Below are 25855 nucleotides of genomic sequence, written 5' to 3'. Positions count from 1 at the left end.
TACCATTTTTCTCTCATCACCACATTCTTCTTATAACCTGCCTCCTGTTTTTACCTCTCAGCTAATGCTGTATGTTTTAAAGTCAACAATAATTAACTGGCAATGAAGTGATTTTTTCTCTGGATTTATTCTCTTTGGCTCCTGGGCAGCATGTGATATATTCTTATATGTATGTCTGTAACTCTGCATGTATGCGGACATATCTGTATGTGTATGTGTGTATCTTTAGCTTTCATGAGCTAGCATTATCTTGGATACTACCTGTTTTTTTTTCTCTATTAGGTTTGTTTCAATTATTTGATAGAATTATTAAGAATTTACTTTGGCCAAGTTAGGTACTAAGTATTCTTCCAGTACCATCTTTCTTTTGAACTCCAGTTCTGTATTCTTACTAGTTTAATGAGCATATTTATCATCCAAATAACATGCATTCATCATATCTAAACTTAGCGTAATTAATTATCTGACTCCCAACTATGTTCTTCTAAATTTCTTATTTAGTAATTTCAGCTTATTTCATATCTAATAGCTGATAGATTAGTTCTTATTTATTTTAAACTGAATTTTTCCAAAGATTGTGTCACAAATAAAACTGTATTTGTACATTGTATGTATGTATGTACGTATATTTTGTGTGTATATATATATATATGTATATACTTTTTTCTTCCACTGTTTCATTGTCTGGAATCTCTAGTATGTTGTAAATGTGATAATACATGGCATCTTTTCAGACCTATGAAATAATATTTTTATCATACTGAATATTTTCTTTTTCTAGATTTATTAATATAATAGTAACATTTCTGTAGTTATTTTTTATTTTAATGGAGAAAGGGTATTAAAAATTTTAATTGCCCATTTAAATTGAGTTATATTCATTTTTGCATTTCTGAAATATATATTTTGTATCATGTTTTATTATATCTGTATATCTGGATCTAGATTTGTTTTATGAGTTTTAAAAAAAATTTCTTTTGCATTCACTTATTTATGTACTAAATATTAAAATTGGTAATACAACAGAGAATTGTCAGATTCTGTTGCTTTCTTTGTAGAGTTTCAGAGCTACTGAAAGTCTTCATTTTGTTTAGTTTTTTGTTATATTTGTGATTTTGGGTTATTCTATACATTTTGGTTATAGAGTATGCTAACTTTATAAAAATTAACTTCTAAGCATTTCATTATTTTATTATGGGTAAGAATATTGTCTTGATTCTTATGTTTTTGCTAAATTTGAAATTTTTATCCTTATGATATCTCAAAGTGTTTTGTAAGAAGGAGAAAATTGACTTTCGAAAAACTTTTTCCATAGTCTTTCCACCTATTTTATTCTCATGCTAATTTGGTCAATATATATTTTTCTAGATAAAATTTTTTTCATTGAGACTTTTGAATTAACTAGCATAGATTTACCATACTATTTCAATATACAGTAAAATACCTCACCTATACCTGTGATGGTGTTTACTTTCACATTTTAATACTTATATATTGTGTGTTAACTTTTTTTGATATGACTAGATAGTGGTTTCTCTAGTTAATGGATTCTTTGAAAAAAAAACAAGTCTCAGGTTTTTATATTTCCTTCTTACTTATTGCTAACTCCACCTTTATTTTTTCCCCCTGCTATCCTTAGCCTTATTTATGTTATTCTTTCTTCACCTTTCTAACTGCATTCCTATTTAATTTTTATCTTTCTAGGTTGAATAAGTAAATCATTAAAAGTTGATAATTTCTCTTTAATAAACCCTTATCTGCATTCACACGTTTTCTTTGGCATTATTATTTCGGTTTTGTTTTTCCCCTTTAAAACAGCTTTTAGGATAATATTTTTATGTGCTTCTGTATTCTTGTGATAGAATTCACTTTTCTCTTTTTTTTCTTTTTACTTTACTATCAGCAGGATATAGGATGTGTAGCTTGTTAAGTATACTCTCAACTGATTACACATCAAAAGATCATTCCTAGTGTAATAAAGAAATATTCTTTGGAAGAAACAGCCTCTAAGCTGTTACATTTTTATAAAACTCTTTATTTTAAAATAAAAAGTCATTATAAAACACTGTCAGTTATTTCACCCTAGGTGAACTTTAGCAAAGTCTTCTGTTGTAATTGTGTCTGTAAATGTTACTAATCTTTTTGACTGAATGCTCTTTTTTTTGTTTGTCTTGCAATTCAGAATTTAGGTAGATATAAATACTCTCCTTTCATAGTCTTTATAATATTTCTAATGATTTTGTAAATGCTAAAAATGTAAATCTGCATAAAGATTTTAATTTTTCTAAATATGTGTAAAATATGTATATTTGTCATTTCTCAATATTTTGATAGTATTCTATTTTGATTAAACTAAATTTGTAAGAAGTTGTCTTCATAATTTGAGTGAAAATGTCTAATATAACTTTTGATAAATTCTCTACATCATCTTATTTGTCATTGTATTTATTTGAAGGAAACATTTCCATCATTATAACTTATTACTAACTACTCAGATTCCAAGGGAACTTTTCATGCAAAGATGGGCTCGATAAAGGACAGAAATGGTATGGACCTAACAGAAGCAGAAGATATTAAGAAGAGGTGGCAGGAATACACAGAAGAACTGTACAAAAAAGATCTTCACGACCAAGATAGTCACGATAATGTGATCACTGACCTAGAGCCAGACATCTTGGAATGTGAAGTCAAGTGGGCCTTAGAAAGCATCACTACGAACAAAGCTAGTGGTGGTGATGGAATTCCAGTTGAGCTATTTCAAGTCTTGAAAGATGATGCTGTGAAAGTGCTGCACTCAATATGCCAGCAGATTTGGAAAACTCAGCAGTGGCCACAGGACTGGAAGAGGTCAGTCTTCATTCCAATCCCAAAGAAAGGCAACGCCAAAGAATGCTCAAACTACCGCACAATTGCACTCATCTCACACGCTAGTAAAGTCATGCTCAAAATTCTCCAAGCCAGGCTTCAGCAGTATGTAAACCGTGAACTCCCAGATGTTCAAGCAGGTTTTAGAAAAGGCAGAGGCACCAGAGATCAAATTGCCAACATCCGCTGGATCATGGAGAAAGCAAGAGAGTTTCAGAAAAACATCTATTTCTGCTTCATTGACTATGCCAAAGCCTTTGACTGTGTGGATCACAATAAACTGTGGAACATTCTGAAAGAGATGGGAATCCCAGACCACCTGACCTGCCTCTTGAGAAACCTGTATGCAGGTCAGGAAGCAACAGTTAGAACCGGTCATGGAACAACAGACTGGTTCCAAATAGGAAAAGGAGTGCGTCAAGGTTGTATATTGTCACCTTGCTTATTTAACTTATATGCAGAGTACATCATGAGGAACGCTGGGCTGGAAGAAGCACAAGCTGGAATCAAGATTGCTGGGAGAAATATCAATAACCTCAGATATGCAGATGACACTACCCTTATGGCAGAAAGTGAAGAGGAACTCAAAAGCCTCTTGATGAAAGTGAAAGAGGAGAGTGAAAAGGTTGGCTTGAAGCTCAACATTCAGAAAACAAAGATCATGGCATCTGGTCCCATTACTTCATGGGAAATAGATGGAAAAACAGTGGAAACAGTGTCAGACTTTGTTTTTTTGGGCTCCAAAATCACTGCAGATGCTGATTGCAGCCATGAAATTAAAAGACGCTTGCTCCTTGGAAGGAAAGTTATAACCAACCTTGATAGTATATTAAAAAGCAGAGACATTACTTTGCCGACCAAGGTCCGTCTAGTCAAGGCAATGGTTTTTCCCGTGGTCATGTATGGATGTGAGAGTTGGACTGTGAAGAAAGCTGATCGCCGAAGAATCGATGCTTTTGAACTGTGGTGTTGGAGAAGACTCTTGAGAGTCCCTTATACTGCAAGGAGATCCAACCAGTCCATTCTAAAGGAGATCAATCCTGGATGTTCATTGGAGGGACTGATGCTAAAGCTGAAACTCCAATACTTTGGCCACCTCATGAGACGAGTTGACTCACTGGAAAAGACTCTGATGCTGGGAAAGGTTGGGGGCGGGAGGAGAAGGGGACGACGGAGAATGAGATGGCTGGATGGCATCACCGACTCTGTGGACATGAGTTTGAGTGTACTCCGGGAGTTGGTGATGGACAGGGAGGCCTGGCGTGCTGTGATTCATGGGGTCGCGGAGAGTCGGACACGACTGAGCGACTGAACTGAACTGAACTGAATGTAAAGTCATATCTTATCTCTACTGGAAGCTGAGGACCATATGCAGTAATAGTGAACACAATAATTTTGTTTCCAAAAAGAGCTGAATTTATTTTTTTAATTATTTTATCTTATTTTATATGTTAGAGATTCTGGAAATACTTGGTTTATTTTGCCAAATTTTATATCAGAAAAATGGGAAGAGCATGTACATTGTTATCTGTATTTTTTTTAATAACAGGTTTCACATAGTTCATTTCAAAAAAGAATTCCACACCAAATACGTTGTAAACCTTAATCCTACATTAAAAACATTATACATATGAGGGCATACTACAGTTTTATAAAGAAAATTTTTTCATGTCTCAGAATATTAGGTGGAACTTTGGCTCAGGGCTTATTATATTCAATCCTCTAGTCAAATAGTGATAATTCTTATGCTTAAGCTGGCTTGAAACTCAGCATTAAAAAACTAAGATAATGGCAGCATGCAGTCCCATTCCCATGGCAAATAATGGAAGCAGTGCCAGATTTTATTTTCTTGGGCTCCATATAACTGCAGATGGTGACTGAAGCCATGAAGTTAAAAGACACTTGCTCCTTGGATAAAAAGTTATGACAAACCTAGACGGTGTATTAAAGAGCAAAGACATGGTTTTTCCAGTTGTCATATACTGGTGTGAGAGTTGGACCATAAAGTAGGCTGAGCACCGAGGAATTAATACTCTTGAGTTGTGCTGCTGGAGAAGATTCTTGAGAGTTCCCTGGACTGAAAGGAGATCAAACCAGTCACTCAAAGGAAATCCATCCTGAATATTCATTGGAAGGACTGATGCTGAAGCTGAAGCTCCTTATTGGAGCTTTTTCGCTTTTGGCCACCTGATGCGAAAAGAAGACTCATTGGAAAAGACTCTGATGCCGGGAAAGATTGAAAGCAAAAGAGCGACAGAGGATGAGATGGTTAGGTAGCATCACTGACTCAATGGACATGAAACTGAACAAACTCTGGGAAATGATGGAGAACAAAGGGCGTGAAGTGCTGCATTGGGTCACTGAGTTGGACACAACTCAACGACTGAACAGCAAAGCAACAACTTATACTAAGCTTGATGTGAAGTGAATTTTTTTCTGAATTTAGCTGGGAAGTTTGAGTACTCAGGCATATATTATTAAAGCCATTAGAGGAAGGTATAATATGTTCTATAATATATATCTAAGAAAATTATGATGAAAAAATATTAAATGTATAGGAGCAAAAACACAAACAAAATGCCCCTAATGCGACTTTCCTAACATCATATATATATATTTAACAAGTAGTTAGGACTTCACAGTTATATCAGCCACAGAATAGTTTTGAACTCTGTAGTTGTCATATAATACTAACCTTAGTTAAGTTTTACACATCTTGATCCAATTTCCCAAGATATAATACAAGCAAAATTTTAACTTTTTGTCGGAGAATGTGTCTCCTTGCTTTTCCTGAGAATAAGTTATTGATTTAATGGCAGATATTAGAGGGTTTGAGGCTTTTAGAAAAGGGAAATTTGACCATATTCCCCAGCGTAGACAGGGAAGAGACCTTGTGCTTGTCACTCCACTAATTATTACTGCTTTGTACTCATTTGTACAATGGGGCTAGTTCACCATGATGGTTATCCCTACCCCCCTCCCCTTTTCCATGTCTATCCACAGTAAGTAAAGTCTTAATGATCCTAGTCCCAGTAAATTAACACTGGGAGTTAAGCTACTTATCTTTGTAATTTTCTATACACAAAAGTATAGTTCAACTTTTTTGCTTCCTCAGTCTCACACTATTACCTGCTAGGGTGGAAACATACTGAGAAATGCAAAATGTTTGTGCATCCTTCTTGTATGTTACATATTCAGGGGCATGTTCACTCTGTCGGGGTGGAAAATTTGGGATATTTTCATTCTCCTTTGATAAATCACATAACACCCCTACAAAACTACACATACCCATACACACAAACACACACACACAGGCACACAAATACCACCTTAGAGAGTGGGGTCTTTCTTGAATTTTATTTTTGCTGAGACAATTAATAAATTAAACCTAAAGTCAAGTATTATGAGCATCAATTCTATTGATAAACCCATTGATAGGGCCTTCCACCGCTCAACTTTAGAAACTGTATACTTACTCAGATTAATAAAATTTTATTTAGAATATTTGGACCTGTGGTTTTCTTTGATGTCTAACCTTCATTATATATTGGGATTGAGATCATTAAAAAAATAAGCACTAGAACTTTTATAATTCTTTCTGATCAGAAATAGTTTAATAAAAAGTCTACTCTTTGAAAAGTAAATTGCAATTCTAGAGATTCATTATTCAGTACTTTTAATAACACCTAATTCCACTAACTCTAACAGTAATACCCACTAGTATTAAATACTTTTAATAATATGTGTTTAATTGTCCAGTTTATTTCATGGTATTCGATGTATTCCAGAGTCCTGAATTATCAGTTACTAAAAGCAGAGACATTACTTTGCCAACAAAGATCCGTCTAGTCAAGGCTATGGTTTTTCCAGTGGTCATGTATGGATGTGAGAGTTGGACTGTGAAGAAAGCTGATCACCGAAGAATTGATGCTTTTGAACTGTGGTGCTGGAGAAGACTCTTGAGAGTCCCTTGGACTGCAGGGAGATCCAACCAGTCCATTCTAAAGGAGATCAATCCTGGGTGTTCATTGGAAGGACTGATGCTAAAGCTGAAACTCCAATACTTTGGCCACCTCATGCGACGAGTTGACTCACTAGAAAAGACTCTGATGCTGGGAGGGATTGGGGGCAGGAGGAGAAGGTGACGACAGAGAATGAGATGGCTGGATGGCATCTCCGACTCGATGGACATGAGTTTGAGTGAACTCCGGGAGTTGGTGATGGACAGGGAGGCCTGGTTTGCTGTGATTCATGGGGTCACAAAGAGTCGGTCATGACTGAGTGACTGAACTGAACTGAACTGAATCTCACCTTGGTTGTCCCCTGCTTGTAAACTTTCAAATGGCTACTCTATCTGATAATAAAATTAGAACTAGTATTTTTGTAAAAAAAAAAAAGTGCCCTCTATGTTACATTCCAAGTCCCCTTTCTTTTTCTATTCTTTGCTTTGCACTTTACACTCCAGAAACACTACATTTTCAGAAGTTCAGTAGTTATGTTGGATAGTTCTTGCTCTGCCTTTCGTTCTCCTTTTAACCTCAATAGACATAAGAGCGTTGCTGTTATATGTGCTGCTTCTGCAATTAAAGTATATATTTGACTTTGGTAAAGATTGTCAAAGCTTTTTTGTCCCTTAGTATCATCATTTGTAAAATGAAGACCATTATGTCATTTTTGAGATTGCACCCAAATACTGCATTTCAAGACTCTTTTGTTGACTATGAGGGCCACTCCATTTCTTCTAAGGGATTCTTGCCCACAGTAGTAGGTACAGCGATCATCTTAAATCCACCCATTCCCATCCATTTTAGTTCACTGATGATCCCACTTCATAACACTATTGTGAGGATGAAAAACGTCCTCTTTACAGTATTTAGAAGAAAGTATTGCACTTAGTTAAGTACTCTATGCAGGTTAGGTACAATTATTTTTTAATGGATAAACTTTGTTCTTCCACTATGAACCAGTTTAGAGACTTGTTTTTAGAAAGATATTGCCTTCAAAACTCAAAGCAATCTACTAGACATTGTGCTTCCTTATTTAATAATGGTAAAAGAGTGCAAAATTGCAGTAAATTCTTTTATTTTAGAAGTATATACTGGCCGATACCTGACAAGTAGACCTCTTTGAAGTGGCTAGTCCCTGATCTTCATGAGGTTGATCGTCTGCCCTCTGGAGGGTATGCTTCTTAAAGTCTCCAGCATACCAGCTACTCCTTGCTTATGTTGTCCAGTCTGCATAATGTTTTCAATGTAAGGGATCATAATGATATGCTATGGTATGGCCAGATTGTTTCAGATTATGTATATTATTACAGAAGAGAACTGACATATTCTTGAGGCAAACCAGTCACTGAATATTTGTATGTTTCTCCCATGAATGTGAACTGTTTCCGATCCCTTTTCCACAGCAACAGGATGAAGAGTACGCATTCACCAAATCAGTGGCCACCTACAGTGTACCTGTGGGCTTAACTCAGCTGCAGTAATACCACATTTGCCATAGACACCGCAGTCAGGACTACACTTTGGTCAAATCTGCAGTAGTTTACAGTCGTTCTCTAGGAATCATCTAGTCTCAGCAGAGACTGGAGAATGAAACAGAAGTAGAACACCGCTGTGTCTCACTATTCCACCCACTCCAGACTACGATATTGTGTTTGATTTAGTCTCTTGACCAGGGTTTCAGAACTTTTCTGGCCTTCCCGACTATTGTAGCTATAATAGCTCTTACTTTGCAGACCAGAGACCTGTTGTGGGGATTACTTCTACTGACACATTTAACATTTTGGTTATATACCTAGAGGCTTGGGGATAACCACTACCTGGGTTGCCAGTGAATTTGAGGTTCTTTCTTCATCGCGAAAGAATCCAGAGATGAAGCAGAGAGGTTAGGAAAGTGAAGTGAAAGTTTATTTAAGCAAGAATACGCTCTCAGAGGGAGAGTGAGCAGGCACTCCAGGAGCTGCCACCCGGGTTTCTTTGGCAAGCCACTTATGAGGTGCCCACAAATGAAGGGGTGGAATATTCACTGGGGAAGGAGGGATTTTTGTTGCCATCTACCTTGAGTTAGAAGTGTCATGGCCTCATGGTGCCCTTATACAATGATTATTTCTTATCTGTTAGACTGATCTATGGTAATGAGGGCACAAGGAGCAAAAGGTTGCATTTGGATTCAGGAGATTCACCTTTTTCCCTACCTTTGTTTGCCTGCTACTCGGACTCTTATCACCCTAAATGTATGGTTTCCTATCAGTCTGAAGGCTCCTACTTTACTTTGTCTATGGACTCCTGCTGCTTATAGGTTGGGTGGTTTAGGCCCTTGCCCCCATCTCTCTGCTCATACCTGCTTACTTACCTGCTGTAACACCTGGAGCTGTGCTTCACTTAGGCCCACTGTGAATTTTATCTAGGCCTATTTTTCACCGTCTCTGTAGCTCCCCACTCCTCAGGTATAAAGTCAATGCAGAACCTTTTCCAGTGTTCTTGAAAATGTGTGATTATTCCCCCTTCCCCAGTGTACATACAGTTATGTGGGTAAAAGGCCGTAATTCCCTTTGAAGAAGTAGAGGAATCATTATAGTATTTACTTGCCAGGATGTTGCAGGGTGTTTCTTTCTACACGACCTGACCACCTCTTCAGTCAGCAAGTTCAAGATCTGAAAATTGGCTCATGTCTGGGAATTGAGCAAAGTATTGTGACTTTTATTAGGAATGTCAACCCTCTGACTCCTGACTTTATTCATCTTCCCTGGACAGTGTCCACTATCAAAATCCTATCAATTTTTAAAAGGGATTTATTGCCTGGGAATTATATTCAATATCATATATTAAAATATGATGGAAAATAATTTTTAAAAGAATATAGATATACACATATATCTGTTTAACCAAGTCACTTTGCTGCACACCTGAAACAAACAAAATATTGTAAATCAACTATACTTGAATTAAAAAAAAGGTTTTATTGAAATCCTACTACCTCTCTTTTTTCTTATATGTATAACCTCAGCCAAAATGAATCTCTCTGTCCCCAGAATTCTTGTAGACATAATGCTGATCACACTGTGTTGTCTGTTATACTTATTTCTGTACATCTTCTGCACAGATCTTGACTGTACATTAGGCTGAAACTCTTATTTATCATTTTATTCTTTATTTTTATTTCCCAGGTAAACATTGCTTTAGTTTTATTTTATTTTATTATTTTTTTTATTGGAGGCTAATTATTTTACAATATTATATTGGTTGGTTTTGCCATACATTGACATGAATCCGCCCTGGGTGTATATGAGTTCCCCTTCCTGAACCCCCCTCCCACCTCCCTCCTCTCCTTATCCTCCCTCTGGGTCATCCCCGCACACCAGCACCGAGCATCCTGTATCATGCATTATTGTTTCACTTATGATAATATACATGTTTCAATGCCATTCTCCCAAATCATCCCACCCTCACCCTTTCCCACAGAATCCCAAAGACTATTCTATACATCTGTGTCTCTTTTGCTGTCTCGTATACACGGTTATCATTTCCATCTTTCTAAATTCCATATATATGCATTAGCATACTGTATTGGTGTTTTTCTTTCGGCTTACTTCACTCTGTATAATAGGCTCCAGTTTCATCCACCTCATTAGAACTGATTTAAATGCATTCTTTTTAATGGCTGAGTAATATCAATAATCTCAGATATGCTGATGACACTACCCTTATGGCAGAAAGTGAAGAGGAACTCAAGAGCCTCTTGATGAAAGTGAAAGAGGAGAGTGATTATGAGTGATGTTGAGCATTTTTTCATGTGTTTGTTAGCCATCTTTATGTCTTCTTTGGAGAAATGTCTGTTTAGTTCTTTGGCCCATTTTTTGATTGGGTCGTTTATTTTACTTGAATTAAGCTGAAGGAGCTGCTTGTATATTTTGGAGATTAATTCTTTGTCAGTTGTTTCATTTGCTATTATTTTCTCCCATTCTGAAGGCTGTCTTTTCACCTTGCTTATAGTTTCCTTTGCTGTGCAGAAGCTTTTAATTTTAATTAGGGCCCATTTGTTTAATTTTGCTTTTATTTCCAATATTCTGGGAGGTGGGTCATGGAGGATCCTGCTGTGATTTATGTCGGAGAGTGTTTTGCCTATGTTCTCCTCTAGGAGTTTTATAGTTTCTGGTCTTACATTTAGATCTTTAATCCATTTGAGTTTATTTTTGTGTATGGTGTTAGCAAGTGTTCTAGTTTCATTCTTTTACAAGTGGCTGACCAGTTTTCCCAGCACCACTTGTTAAAGAGACTGTCTTTCCTCCATTTTATATTCTTGCCTCCTTTGTCAAAGATAAGGTGTCCATAGGTGCGTGGATTTATCTCTGGGCTTTCTGTTTTGTTCCATTGATCTATATTTCTGTCTTTATGCCAGTACCATACTGTCTTGATGACTGTGGCTTTGTAGTAGAGCCTGAAGTCTGGCAGGTTGATTCCCCCAGTTCCATTCTTCTTCCTCAAGATTGCTTTGGCTTTTCGAGGTTTTTTGTATTTCCATACAAATTGTGATATTATTTGTTCTAGTTCTGTGAAAAATATCATTGGTAGCTTGATAGGGATTGCATTGAATTTATAAATTACTTTGGGTAGTATACTCATTTTCACAATATTTATTCTTCCAATCCACGAACATGGTATATTTCTCCATCTATTAGTGTCCTCTTTGATTACTTTCACCAGTGTTTTATAGTTCTCTATGTACAGGTCTTTTGTTTCATTAGGTAGATATATTCCTAAGTATTTTATTCTTTTCATTGCAACAATGAATGGAATAGTTTCCTTAATTTCTCTTTTTATTTTCTCCTTATTAGTGTATAGGAATGCAAGGGATTTCTGTGTGTTGATTTTATATCCTGCAACTTTATTGTATTCATTGATCAGCTCTAGTAGTTTTCTGGTAGAGTCTCTAGGGTTTTCTGTGTAGAGGATCATGTCATCAGCGAACTGTGAAAGTTTTACTTCTTCTTTTCCAATTTGGATTCCTTTTATGTCTTTTTCTGCTCTGATTGCTGTGGCCAAAACTTCCAGAACTATGTTGAATAGTAGTGGTGAGAGTGGGCACCCTTGTCTTGTTCCTGACTTTAGGGGAAATGCTTTCAGTTTTTCACCATTGAGGATAATGTTTGCTGTGGGTTTGTCATATATAGCTTTTATTATTTTGAGGTATGTCCCTTCTATTCCCACTTTCTGGAGGGTTTTTATCATAAATGGATGTTGAATTTTGTCAAAGGCTTTCTCTGCATCTATTGAGATAATCATATGATTTTTATTTTTCAGTTTGTTAATGTGGTGTATTACGTTGATTGATTTGCGGATATTGAAGAATCCTTGCATTCCTGGGATAAAGCCCACTTGGTCATGATGTATGATCTTCTTAATGTGTTGTTGGATTCTGATTGCTAGAATTTTGTTAAGGATTTTTGCATCTATGTTCATCAGTGATATTGGCCTGTAGTTTTCTTTTTTTGTGGGATCTTTACCAGGTTTTGGGTTTAAGGTGATGGTGGCCTCATAGAATGCGTTTGGAAGTTTCCCTTCCTCAGCAATTTTCTGGAAGAGTTTGAGTAGAATAGTTGTTACCTCTTCTCTAAATTTTTGGTAGAATACAGGCACACCTCAAGAAACAAGAAAAAAGTCAACTAAATAACCTATCTCTACATCTAAAGAAACTAGAAGGAAGAAATGAAGAACCCCAGGGTTAGTAGAAGGAAAGAAATATTAAAAATTAGGGCAGAAATAAATGCAAAAGAAACAAAAGAGACCATAGCAAAAATCAACAAAGCCAAGAGCTGGTTCTTTGAGAGGGTAAATAAAATTAACAAACCACTAGCCAGACTCATCAAGAAACAAAGGGAGAAAAACCAAATCAATAAAATTAGAAATGAAAATGGAGAGATCACAACCGACAACACAGAAATACAAAGGATCATTAGAGAATACTACTAGCAATTATATGGCAATAAAATGGACAACTTGGAAGAAATGGACAAATTCTTAGAAAAGTACAACTTTCCAAAACTGAAGCAAGAAAAAATAGAAAATCTTAATAGACCCATCTCAAGCACGGAAATAGAAGCTGTAATCAAAAATCTTCCAGCAAACAAAAGCCCAGGTCCAGATGGCTTCACATTTTATCCTTTAAAATACCCCACATAGTGCCTTGAACATACTAAGAAAGCTGTGAAAATTTACTGACTTGATTTTAAATTGCTAACTTTTCTTCTACCACTTAATTAAAAGGCAAAAATGCATTTAGCCATTAAGTAGAATATGTTAGTGTTCTATTTATATACTGTTTTGTATATGTAAGCCTATATACTAAAAGACAAAATATTTTCATATATATACATGGAATAATATATGTGTGTACTAAGCTAGGTTATTTTTAATGTTAAAGATTCAGATTTTAATTATTTTAATGCCAAAATCTAATTACCAAAATCTCTCTTTACAGATAATTTGTGGTAAAAGCCTTTCAGTGAATGACATTACTCTTAGTACTTTGAAAGAAGAAGGGTACAAAGCTGCTTTCATTGGGATAGGTGAGTAGCTTATTTTCAAATATTTTTCTTTATAATATTTTTTTTTTACTTCCTGACATTATTCAGAAGAATAACTACCTTCAGACATTTTTATGGTAGAAGTTGTGTCTGTTCAGAAAAAAGCAGATAGAAATGAATGGCCAAAGAAAATTTTCTGTTTTATAATGAGTTGCAGAGCCTCACCTCATTATAGATTGACTTGTACAAGACAGTCTGTATCTTCGCATTCTCTCACCATATTCTCATCACCAGTAAACATCTAAGATGCAAAGTATTTTCGGGTCATGCCACAGAAGCTCAGAATTCAGGCTTAGCAATATCTAGATGCTATAGCTTTCTCTTTATGATAAAATAAATTAGTTAAATTGATATTAAGTGAATTAGCTCATTTTCTTTTTTATTTTTTGATATTTTCTAAAGACTTTTCCTATTTGGCTGAATTATAAAGCTGTTTGATCACAGTTCTGAATGTCACATAGTGTATAACTGCTGAGACAATCAATGTGCCCTATGGTTCCATATTTTGCCTAACTATCCCAGGGAGATTGAGTTTTCTAACGTGTTCCCCTTTTCCTTACTCTATACCGAGACCAAAGAGAACACACTGTTGATATAATTTATTCTTTGTCTTGTGAATTTTGTATTTATTTTCTTATATGATCATATTATGAACAGTGAATGGCATATAAGCTGAGTAAGTGCATCCTCAGGTCTTTTAGTTTGTCTGTCTCTTCTCTAGTTCACTTTCTTTGAATGTGAATGTCTAGTAAACTTACACAGAGGTAAAAACTGTTCCATCTCTTTAAGTAATCACATGCTAGATAACATTTGTTTTGGGGCTGTCATTTTTCATATGTTTCTAGAATAAAATAATCAGGAATGCTTTTTTGCCTACTAAATTTTGATCAGGATGGTATGTGTTCTCTTACTGGTTAGTTGATAGCAAGTCTTAAAACCATCTTGTCATTCCCTTTACTTAAGTGAAAAATTAGGAAGAGGCAAACAGATTTTCACTGCCTTCTAGCTTGTAAATGTCTTTATTCAATCTCCTTTCTTTCATAAACTTGATTGCCATTGTCATCAGTATTTCTCTAGGTTGTTTAAGCATAATAATCATGTGAGATAAAAACAGGAGAGAGAAAATACATAGGAATATATTGCCTAGGTTCCATTTTTAGCAGCATTACTCTTGACTTTGGCTTTATTTTTCAACATGACATTTGTACTGAGAATTTTACATAAAGATATAGGGAAAGTATTTTTTTCACATATATTCTGCCAATACCAGCAAAATTGAATCATTAAGTTGCTTTTACTCTCATCAAATGCATATTAAAATATGTTTTGTTGTTGTTTAGTTACTAAGTCGTATGCAACTCTTTTTGACATGGTGGACTGTAGCCCCACTAGGCTCCTCTGTCCATGGGATTTCCCAGGCAAGAATACTGGAGTGGGTTGGCATTTCCTTTTCCAGGGAAAATGTGTTTAGTTAATAATAAATGAAAAATTTAGTCAGGCAATAGGTCTGAAATATTGGCAATGTTTTCAAATAGCTATTTGAAATTAACCATTGTAGTTTCCTATAGCGGTTGTATGTAAAAGATATGGAATTATATATGCTAATGCAGTTTCATGTATCTCTATGAACTTTGTCCACAAATAATCTCTATACTGAAGGAATAGGGGCCAAATAAACAGTCAATACGTTGAAACATCTCCAAATTAACTGCTCAAGAAGCAAATTATAACAAAATTGGGAAGAATTGAATGTTTTATCAGTCTGAGTGGTTTCAGTTATAAAGCGATATCTTCCATCTGCAAGAATCAGGAATGTTTCAGAGTTTTCTTTTATTCCATTAAGTCCCCTTACATATGTTATTTGATAGTGCTACATCCCATTCACAAAGCTCCATTTGACTCTGCATTGAGGTGTGAATAAAACACTTAAAATGTGAAGTCCTTTCATATTTATGTTTCTGTGCATTTTCATGCTGAGAAGTGAATCTTTTGACATTTTAGTATAGTGATGTGTAGAATGAAGTTATGTTCTCTTTGAGTATTCTGTATGAAATATATACAAGAAAGTTTCATCTTGTCAAAAAAAAATGGAGGGTGGTATTCTGTGTATAGGAGACAAGTAGCCTTGCTCTCCAGGAAGTACTTACTTGACACTCTTGATTGCCAAGTTGGAAATTTATGACCTTTCTATTACCATCTGACAGCCTATTACTTAGACAGCCTCACATCTTTACATGCTTTTGTTCATTCACCATGCTTCTATATTATAATCAGACTTCACTCACTTTGTTTACCTACCTTTTCCTACTCAGGATAGAGAAATAAATTTTGGAATAGGAATTCTATATTACTTAGGATATAGGTTTGGTCACTTTAAGAAAGGAAAATAATAAAGACTTAAACAAGATATATATTTAGTCCTCTCTCAGTTTAACAGTGTGAACCATCTTCAACATGTGTCTTCCAGCTTTGGTTCTTAGGTGGCCAGTCTTTCCACATCCCTGCTAACAAAAATTGGAAATAAGAAAGGGAGTTCCTTTCCTCTTAAATTTATGACTCGGAAACGGCACGTGTTACTTCTGTTTTTATCTTATTGTATACATCCTAGTAATATAAACATACCTGGCAGCACAGGTTGCAGGGAAATATAGCCTTTAGCTGAGTGGAAATAGTGCTCCATTAAACTTCTATTCCTATGGAGAAAGAGGATGATAGATATATAGAAAGGGAAAAAATAGAAGTCTCACCATAGAATCCTTATTGAGAGAAATCAGTAAGCAGATAATAGCCATGAAAGCAACTTTTAGAACTTAGCACTTAACCTGTTGGTTAGAATGATAATGGAGTATTTTCTCTTTCTGTAGTTGGGAATATCATATTTTAGACCTATGTTTGTAACTATGTCTCATTCTCTGTTAGTCTAAAAGAAAAATAAAAACTTGCATTTTAATTAAATATGACTTGCAGCAGCAGCAGCATGAAGGATAGCTTTATAAGTCTGTGCATAAGTCCATAGCATGTAAGTCCATCTCAGATTCTGAAGTTTCCTGATTTTTAATATTGTTTTTGCTATTGATGGTGAAAAGTTGCTTACTTTTAGTTTTTTTCCAAATTCTAACAGAATCCATGAAGGAAATTATCTCAGTGTACATACATCATTGTGAGACTGAAAGAGTATGTCTCTTTACCATGAGAGGTTTAGTTTATTCTAAGTGGAATAAAGATAAGTGAGATAAACCTCTGTGTCTTATTCAAACTGGATTGAGTTATCTTTGAGATAATTGGTATTTTTTTCAAAGACTTTAAATATTTGGTATTTTTATTGAAATAAAAGCACTGGCACAATGTGTTACTGTCAGTGTTTAGAAATAAAGTTAGAACATCTTCTGTACAAGGTTTTTTCAAAGTATTGGATGGCTTTCTTTGGTTGGTATTAAAATCAATATAATGGATGACAACCATCATTTTTTGTTATTAAAAATGAGCACAAAATAATAGAAAATATCAGTGTGTTGAACATTGTTATGGTGAGTATTATTTTGAGAAAAATGTTTTTCCATCATATGTGTATTTGGTTTTAGTGTATGTGCTTGCACATGCATATTGCATTGTATGGAAAATGTGTTTTTAAAATGCGGTTTGGTAGTCAATGCTCAAAACCCGCTGTTGTACATTGTAAAGGCCCTAAAGTACTAATTGCCTTTTCCCCATAGCACGACAACCCTCTCAATAAGCAGCTGCTGAGAGAATTAAATAGGTTTTGCATGATTACAGTATTCTAAGCATTTGTTTCTTTTTGTTTTAGTTCTTTGGGTGATTATATTCTAGAGCCAATCTGTATCACTGTTCTAGGTGACTACAGAATCAAACCCTTAACGTTTGATTAAAAGTAGCCTATTCCCCCACCCCTTTATTTTTTGGCCACACTAGGTCTTTTGGGAGCGTGAGCGCTCTCTAGTTACGTTGCTCAGGCTTACTTGCCCCTGTGGCATATAGGATCTTACTTCCCCGAACAGGGATCGCACTTGCATCCTCTGCACTGGAAGGTAGATTCTTAACCACTGGACTGCCAGGGAAGTCCTTCTCTTCCCATTTCTGATCATCCATTTTATGGTAATTTACTTCTTATATTTTCATAAAGCATGACAGTGATGAAAAAAGCTAAACAAACATTTAAGGGAAGGAACATCCACTAAGACACTCTCAGAAAAGATGTAATGCTTTATATATTCTTTTGACAAAGCAGTTTTTTTTTTCTGAATTTTTGTTTTTAATACTTGGGGGAGAAAAAGAATTATGGGGTAAATAGCAGTAAAATGCATAATTGTAGTCACAATAGATACAAAGGGAGCAGAGACTGCAGGAGGATATTAAAAAGCTGAATATCACCACCCTATGCTTTACTTGTGTTGACTCCAAAGATTTCTCTTGAGTTCACTTGTGACTGTCACTGTTCTCCTCCTTTTCATGTTACTAGGCTACTCCTTAGCCTCCTAACCAGTCTCCTTGGCCACTATTAGCCAAACAACAGAAATAGTGATCTTTCTAAAATTAGATCTCATCACATCATTCTCTCACTTAGATTCTCCCATCTCCCCATTCAATAGCTCCCTATTTTCTTCGAAACACAGGAAAAATCCCTTAAAATAGACTGCCGAGGCTTTTAGTAATTTATTAATAACTTATGTCTTTAGTGACATTACATTAGGTGTTGCAGACATTTGAAATGTTTTCAGTTTTACCTCATCTCAATCTTTTAAAATCAATTTTTGGACCTGGTGTTGCCTGAACCGAGAACTGTCACTATTTTCATATTTGTGTTCTTACATGTCCTTTTTTCTACTTCATGTAATTCTCTTTTCTTGTAATGATCCATCCCCTACTTCACTCTTTACTGTGGACAAATAAAGCCACTTCACCATCACCAGTCATCACACCATTATGTTTCTGTTCCCTCTCTGGATGTCCAGATCAGATTTTAGCACTTATTTCCATGTATCATAGTAGACTGGTTATGTATTTGTTTCCACCACCAGATGTTAAAACTCTTGTAGTCTGAACAGTCTGTGTGCCTTGCTCATTGATAAATCTTCAATGTCTAGCATAGTTCCTGGCACGTAGTATTAACTCTATAACTATTTTTAAATTATTGATTTTTAATGCAGCTGTTTTGACTATTTGTGAAAATAGTTGGTAGGATGTTAAAATATGTTGGAGTTTTAGGGTATTACAGTATTAATCAAACACAAGGGGAAATAGCTACTACATTATTTTTAAGGTAGTGTTATAATATAAATGAAATAAAAAGTAGGGAAAGTGATATTAGTGGTAGTGATAATGATAGTATTAGCAGTATTAGCTAAAATATTCTATTCTCAATCTTTAATATAATTTATGCCATTCAATTTTATGATGACCTTTGAAGCAGATATTATAAACTCTATTTTATGGATAAAAAATTAAGGTTAAGCAATGTTAAAGAAAATTAGTAAATGGCAATCAAAGCATGGAAAGAGAATTTTATACAGAATGTGGAAAAAATGTAATAAATGCAAACATCTATGTGTGCGAAGTTGATTCAGTCATGTTCAACTCTTTGAGACCCTATTGGTGACTTAGCATAGATGTTTGCATTTATTTCCTAACCCTGGAGTCAAACCCAAGTGTCTTACATCTCCTGCATTGGCAGGCAGGTTCTTTGCCACTAGGGCCACCTGGGAAGCTGGCAAACGTCTATACTTTGGCATAAAAAGCTGTTGCAGGGCTTCCCTAGTGGCTCAGTGGTATGCTAATGCAGGAGATGCCAGTCTGATCCTTGGTCCAGGAGATCCCACGTGCCACTGAAAAAGTAGCCCAATCACCACAGCTGTTGAGCCTCTAGAGTCTGAGAACTGCTATTACTGAAGCTTGGGCTCCCTAGATCCCATACTTGGCAACAACAGAAGCCATCACAATGAGAAGCCCTTGCTCCACAACTTGAGAGTACCCCCTGCTCGCTGGGACTAGAGAAAAGCCTTCACAGCAACAAAGACCCAGCATAGCCAAAAAGAAAAAAAAAGAAGAATAAAAATTAAAAAAAGAAAAAAAAAAAAAGACTGTTGCAGACACAATGACTGAAAATCAACATGTTAGTTGATAACAGCTGTTTATATTGAGTTCTATTTAATGATCTTGAACATGGAACTTCATAATCTGAAAGAATTAGGCTTTATACTTAGCCTTTCTTTTCTTATTGTTACCACCATTGAGTTTCTTCCGTTGCTATCAGAAAAGAATATTTTTTAAATGTGATGATGCCCAAATATTGTAACAGCTGAAGAAGAGATAATTACAATTAAGGAAATCCATTGAGAGACCTTGGTATTAAATTTGCTACAATGTGGCCTTTAGTTAAATCTCTTGTGCCTTCTTAGAGCCAGAATTCTTCTCTGTAAAAGTTATTCTTAATTAGCTTCTTAATCAGGAGTTTCTAAATTGTACACAATCATATATACTTCCATTTATTTAGAAGAAAATGAAATGGGGTTTTTAGACCACCCATTCTGAAAAACTGAAGTTGTTTAAGAATTATGCACAATTCTGAATAGATTATTTTAAAATAATAAACCTGACTTAATTGTAAGTGAAAGAAAGGGCATGGATATTTTGCCAATACACATTTTTTAATTTGCAGTAATGTCTACTCTAGTGTCATTTGTAAGTACTCCGGTATAATTGTGAGATGGTTCCCAAGATTTCAAAAATGAGGGAAATAGAATTCCAGCTGAGAGTTCATTAAATCATCACTTAATGGGTTCAAGCAAAGCCCCTAGAAAGAGATAAAACAGATGTAGGGCAATTAGTCTTTGATCATATTAACATATCTATAGAAAGTGCATCTTAATCTGCAGAAGCAGTTAATAAGGACTGGTCAACTTTCCAATCATAGAAAAGGCAGCAGGGGTCGGGGGGGGGAAAGAATCTGAGGAAATTGGCGGTGTCTTTTTAAAGGCACCTAAGTCAATGAACCTGGAGTTATTTGATCCCCTATCGTGAAGATATATATTAAGTCCATTCACCTCTAAATGTTCTAAGTTTACCAAGCTGACACTGATTCCTAAGCAGTTCGGTTATATTAGGAGACCATGCTAATCATGTCAGCAAAAGTGAATCTGGTCCCTAGGATGCATATTATTGCTTCTCTGAGTAATCTTTGTTGTTCATTCACTAAGTCGTGTCTGACTCTTTGCAACCCTATGGACTGCAGCTTGTCAGGCTCCCCTTGTTCTTCTCTCCCCTCCAGAGTTTGCTCAGATTCATGTCCACTGAGTTGGTGCTGTTATATGATACTCTGATATGAAGAACTTTCCACCTATGGTAACACTACATAAAAATAAGCTATATATGTCTCGATAATGTTTTTGACTGTGAATACACTCAAAATAAGTCATCTTTTCTTAGTATGACTTTCAACTGACTAGCACAGCTGTCCAAAATATACCTTTTTTTAACCCTCCCACTACCACATTTTTAGCCATTCCTCACAGATAACGTATAGTCTCCCACCATTATACTCTTGACTTATACTCTTAGATAAACTTTGTGTGTCTCCATATGGTAAAATGAATACTTATAATATTAATTTCAAATGATATTTCCTGCATGAGACGCTCATACTCATCCTGCTGAGATAAATGTTTGCTCTATGTTCACACAGAGCAAAATGTTTTATTTGTTATTTATAGGGCTGAATTTATTTTTCTTCTTGTTTTTGGTTGTGTACATATATTAACTCCTACACCCCATGCACAAATACACAATATTAAAAACCTGTGAGAGCTGAGATTCGTTTTTTAAATATATTCTACAGTTTTAGCATGTTTCTTGAGACATTTAATATGTCAATATGACTTTTTGAAATTTAATGATCAAAGTCACTGTGGGCAGTGACTGTAACCATGAAACTAAAAAATGCTTACTCCTTGAAAGAAAAGCTATGAAAAACATAGACAGCGTATTAAAATGGAGAGACATCACTTTACCAACAGAGGTCCATATTGTCAAAGCTATGGCTTTTCCCAGTAGTCCTGTATGGCTGTGAGAGTTGGACCATCAAGAAGGCTGAGTGCCAAAGACTTGATGCTTTAGAACTGTGGTACTGGAGAAGACTCTTGAGAGCCCCTTGGAAAGCAAGGATATCAATCCAGTCAATCCTAAAGGAAATGAACCCTAAATGTTTTTTGGAAGGACTGATGCTGAAGTTGAAGCTCTAATACTTTGATCACCTGATGCTAAGAGCCAACTCATTGGAAAAGACTCTGATGCTGGAAAAGATTGAGGGCAAGAGGAGAAGCAGGTGACAGAGGATGAGATGGTTGGATGCCATCATTGACTCAGTGGACTTAAGTATGAGCAAACTCTGGGAAATAGTGAAGAACAGGGAAGCCTAGTGTGCTGCAGTATATGTGGTCACAAAGAGTTGGACATGACTGAATGACTGAACAACAATAAATTGAAAAAGTGAAAAGAGAAACAAAGGAAAAAATTGAAAAACAGCATAATGACTTCTTAAAAAGTTTGAAACTATACTTGATCAGTTAACCTTTTTAAAATTTATGTAGTTTTCAGGTATCTTATTTTTGAAAAAATACAAAGATATGTTCATGATTTCGATTACCTGCTCAAAGGCATGCATGCATGCTAAGTTGCTTCAGTTGTGTCCGACTCTTTGTGACCTTGTGAACTGTAGCCCTTCAGGCTCCTCTGTCTATGGGATTCTCCAGGCCAGAACACTGGAGTGGGCTCCTATGCCCTCCTCCAGGGTATCTTCCCAACCCAGGGATTGAACCCCAATTCTTATGTCATGCATTGGCAGATTGATTCTTTACCACTAGTGCCACATGTGAAGACCTATTCAGGGCAATAAGTTTCTAATTCTAAATGGTTTAGTTAATAACATTTTTACATTTATGTCAAATCATTACACCAGATATAATGATGTATTGAATATTAGGTATTTTTGAGCATTTGTAGTAAAGGCAAAGCTATTAGCTTGAAGGTGTTTAATAAGTATTTTATGGTGAAGATGATGATACCAGAAAATCTTTTCTAAAAAATGGATTTTTCTGCTGGTAGAATTCCTGAAATATTATAGGTGCTCAATAAATATCTATTGAACTAACCGTTGATTTTAAGCATATTTACTACTTCCATATAGTAGTCAAAAAGGAAGTAATTTATTTAGCAAGAGTATTATTTTAAAATATTCTGTATCTCATGTTATTTTTATTTAAAATTTTATAAAAGAATGTAATTATATTTTAAATATTGAATGCATCTTTGGATTTCTTTGGATAAAGACATGGATGCATTTCTATTATAATTCTCTATCTTTTATAGTATGAAAATATATTTCACTTACAGTAGTTGCTGAAGTAACAGGAGCCCATTGTTAAAGCACTGTATTTTATTTATTTATTTTTTTTTAGCAGTCCTCAATGAGTTAAGGGCTTCCCTGGTGGTTCAGTGGTAAAGAATATACCCGCAGTTCATGAAATGCAGGAGTCGTGGGTTCCTCCCTGGTTCAGGAAGATGCCCTGGAGAAGGGCATAGAAATCCACTCCAATATTCTTGCTGGGAAAATCCCAAGGACAGGGCAGCATGATGGGATACAGTTCAAAGGGTCACAAAGAGTCAGACATGTGAAAGCCACTGAGCACACATACACACAATGGCTTATGACTGATGGTTACATTTTTTTGATGGGTGAAAATCATCGTCTGAACTTGGAATGGATTATTATTGAACTTTCACTATGGAAGTTAGAATGGATTTTCTTAAATATAGTAATCATCCTGTAGGTATGGGTTATCTTCTACAGGTAGAATTTTGATGTTGAAGGATAAACTTTGAAATAATTAACAAAATTAGAAATCACTTAGATAGTGGATATTATCATAGAAGTATTAAGAAATGCCACAGTACACAACCTCCATCTCCAAACCCCCTGTTCAATGAATTTGTATCTAAAATTCACGACTGTATCAAACACACATAAAACATCAATGATTTCCAATTAGAGTTGAGGCATACTATTGGGGTAAAGATAGCTTTATTCACATTACAAATTACACAACTCTATATCTTTAGTTCAGTTCAGTCTCTCAGTCGTGTCCGACTCTTTGCGACCCAATGAGTCACAGCACGCCAGGCCTCCCTGTCCATCACCAACTCCCGGAGTTCACTCAAACTCATGTCCATCGAGTCGGGGATGCCATCCAGCCACCTCATTCTCTGTCATCCCCTTCTCCTCCGGCCCTCAATCCCTCCCAGCATCAGAGTCTTTTCCAGTGAGTCAACTCGTCGCATGAGGTGGCCAAAGTATTGGAGTTTCAGCTTTAGCATCAGTCCTTCCAATGAACACCCAGGACTGATCTCCTTTAGAATGGACTGGTTGGATCTCCTTGCAGTCCAAGGGACTCTCAAGAGTCTTCTCCAGCACCACAGTTCAAAAGCATCAATTCTTTGGCGCTATATATCTTACCCTTTCGTAAATCACTGTATTTAAAATTTGATACAGGAGCCCATTAAACACAATGAAAGATTTAAGAGAGGCATGAGAAGTGATATGGAAATGGCAGAGTTGATGTAAATTAGAGGAAACTAGGAGAAGGAAATGGCAACCCACTCCAGTATTCTTGTCTGGAGAATCCCATGGACAGAGGACCTTGGTGGGCTATGGTCCATGGGGTCGCAGAGTCAGACACGCCTGAGAGACTTCACTCACTCACTCAGGTATATTTCTACATGTGCTTTAGTGTTCCTTCTATCAGTAGAAGTAATTTTTCCCAAAGAATAGAAATAAGAAAATTTGAAAGCTAATTTGTGTCTTATTTATCACTTATTTACTATTTATACAGGTTAGATTATATAGACAGTCTAGGAGCACTAGATCAGATGAACAAATATTCTTTTCCATGGGCTTTTGAACACCTTCTTTGACATAAATGCTTAAAAGCAGTATGTTCTAAAGAAGGACGTGTGCTTTGAAGAGACTTCATTAAGACATTGTATTTTAAGTAATACATCTATTTTAGAAACAATTCAATTGAAATTGGTATCGAATTGTTTTTTCTCCAGATCCTATCTTTGAATGGTTTAGGGGACCTCCAGCAAAATCATACTCTGAATTCCTCAAGGCTCTTTTGTATGACATAAATTTATTTAAATGAATAAACGGAAGTCAGTGGGGGAGAACTTACATTGGTTACATTACTCTTTCTTAATTTTTTAAACTCATATTCATGATATTATTTAAGTTATATAAGGAGTTAATATATGAAAGAAAACATTACTACAATCATGATTAATTTATTAACTCAAAACAACATAAATCTTTAGAGTACACTTTAAAGCATATTTGCCATAGACAGTTAAGAAACAAGTTTTAAAACAAAATTTTGATTTATTTACTTTTTTTAATCTCAAAATTTGTGAGAAACTTGATGTGTGTTATCTTCTGATTAGCCATGCAGTGCCACCTGGTGTGCAGATGGGAAGAACATTACACATCAGAGGCTCTGTTCACACCTCCCCTCCCCAAACACAAACTTCCATGACAGGAAATTAACAGATGTTCACTTTGCTTGTGTTACGGAGATAAATTGTGCATCCAACTCTTAATTCGTAAGTTAAATTTGGAGAAGATGTTGATATTGAGTTAATTAGTCAAAGATTATGTCAGTACATCCAGTTTAGTGGAAACAAGTAATGTTAAATGGAAAATTGCTACCTTGGCAGTTTAAGTTCCTATTTTGTACTTCTTTCTTATGTACAGGATGGTTTTGTTTGTTAAACCTTAATATTTATATTTTATTGATAAATTTATCAGTGCTGGAATAATTTATTTTAAAATTTACTGCAATTGATATCTCTATGACTGTTTTCCTTTTACTGAAAGAAAACAGTTTTTCTTTTGTATTTTATAAAGACCATATCATATTCAGGTGCATTGCCACTGTTCTTATTCTTTTAATTTTATCATCAGCTAATCATATTTCAAAATATGTTATTAAACTTCTACCATAGCTGCTAAGGATTATAGATTGCAAAATAAACTTAGGGGTTTTGCTTGATTTAGAAAATAATGTCTACTTTAATGTTATTCACAAATAAGAATTATGTACATGTGGATATATTGAAGGACTTCCAATATCATTGGAAGGATTGATGTTGAAGCTGAAGCTCCAGTATTTTGGTCACTTGATGCAAACAGCCAGCTCCTTGGAAAAGTCCCTGATACTGGGAAAGATTGAGGGCATAAGGAGAAGAGGGTGTCAGAGGATGAGATGGCTGGATGGCACCACTGATGCAATGACCATGAATTTGGGCAAACTTTGGGCATTGGTGAGGGACAGGGAGGCC

The 25855-nt window shown here is 35.5% G+C and overlaps 1 protein-coding gene across 1 annotated transcript in view; it reads left to right on the top strand.

The window, feature by feature from the left end:
- DPYD (dihydropyrimidine dehydrogenase) overlaps positions 1 to 25855 on the top strand; it is a 955731-nt gene that overhangs the window by 267922 nt on the left and 661954 nt on the right. The window contains exon 8 of the mRNA XM_055402118.2: positions 13348 to 13435. Within this exon, the coding sequence (XP_055258093.2) occupies positions 13348 to 13435 (88 nt within the window). The remainder of the gene's footprint in view (positions 1 to 13347; positions 13436 to 25855) is intronic.

This window comes from Moschus berezovskii, chromosome 4 (assembly GCF_049115385.1).
Source record: "Moschus berezovskii isolate FMDL1 chromosome 4, NW_MosBer_1.0, whole genome shotgun sequence".
Lineage (NCBI taxonomy): Eukaryota > Metazoa > Chordata > Mammalia > Artiodactyla > Moschidae > Moschus > Moschus berezovskii.
This window is presented reverse-complemented; position numbering and strand designations above follow the sequence as displayed.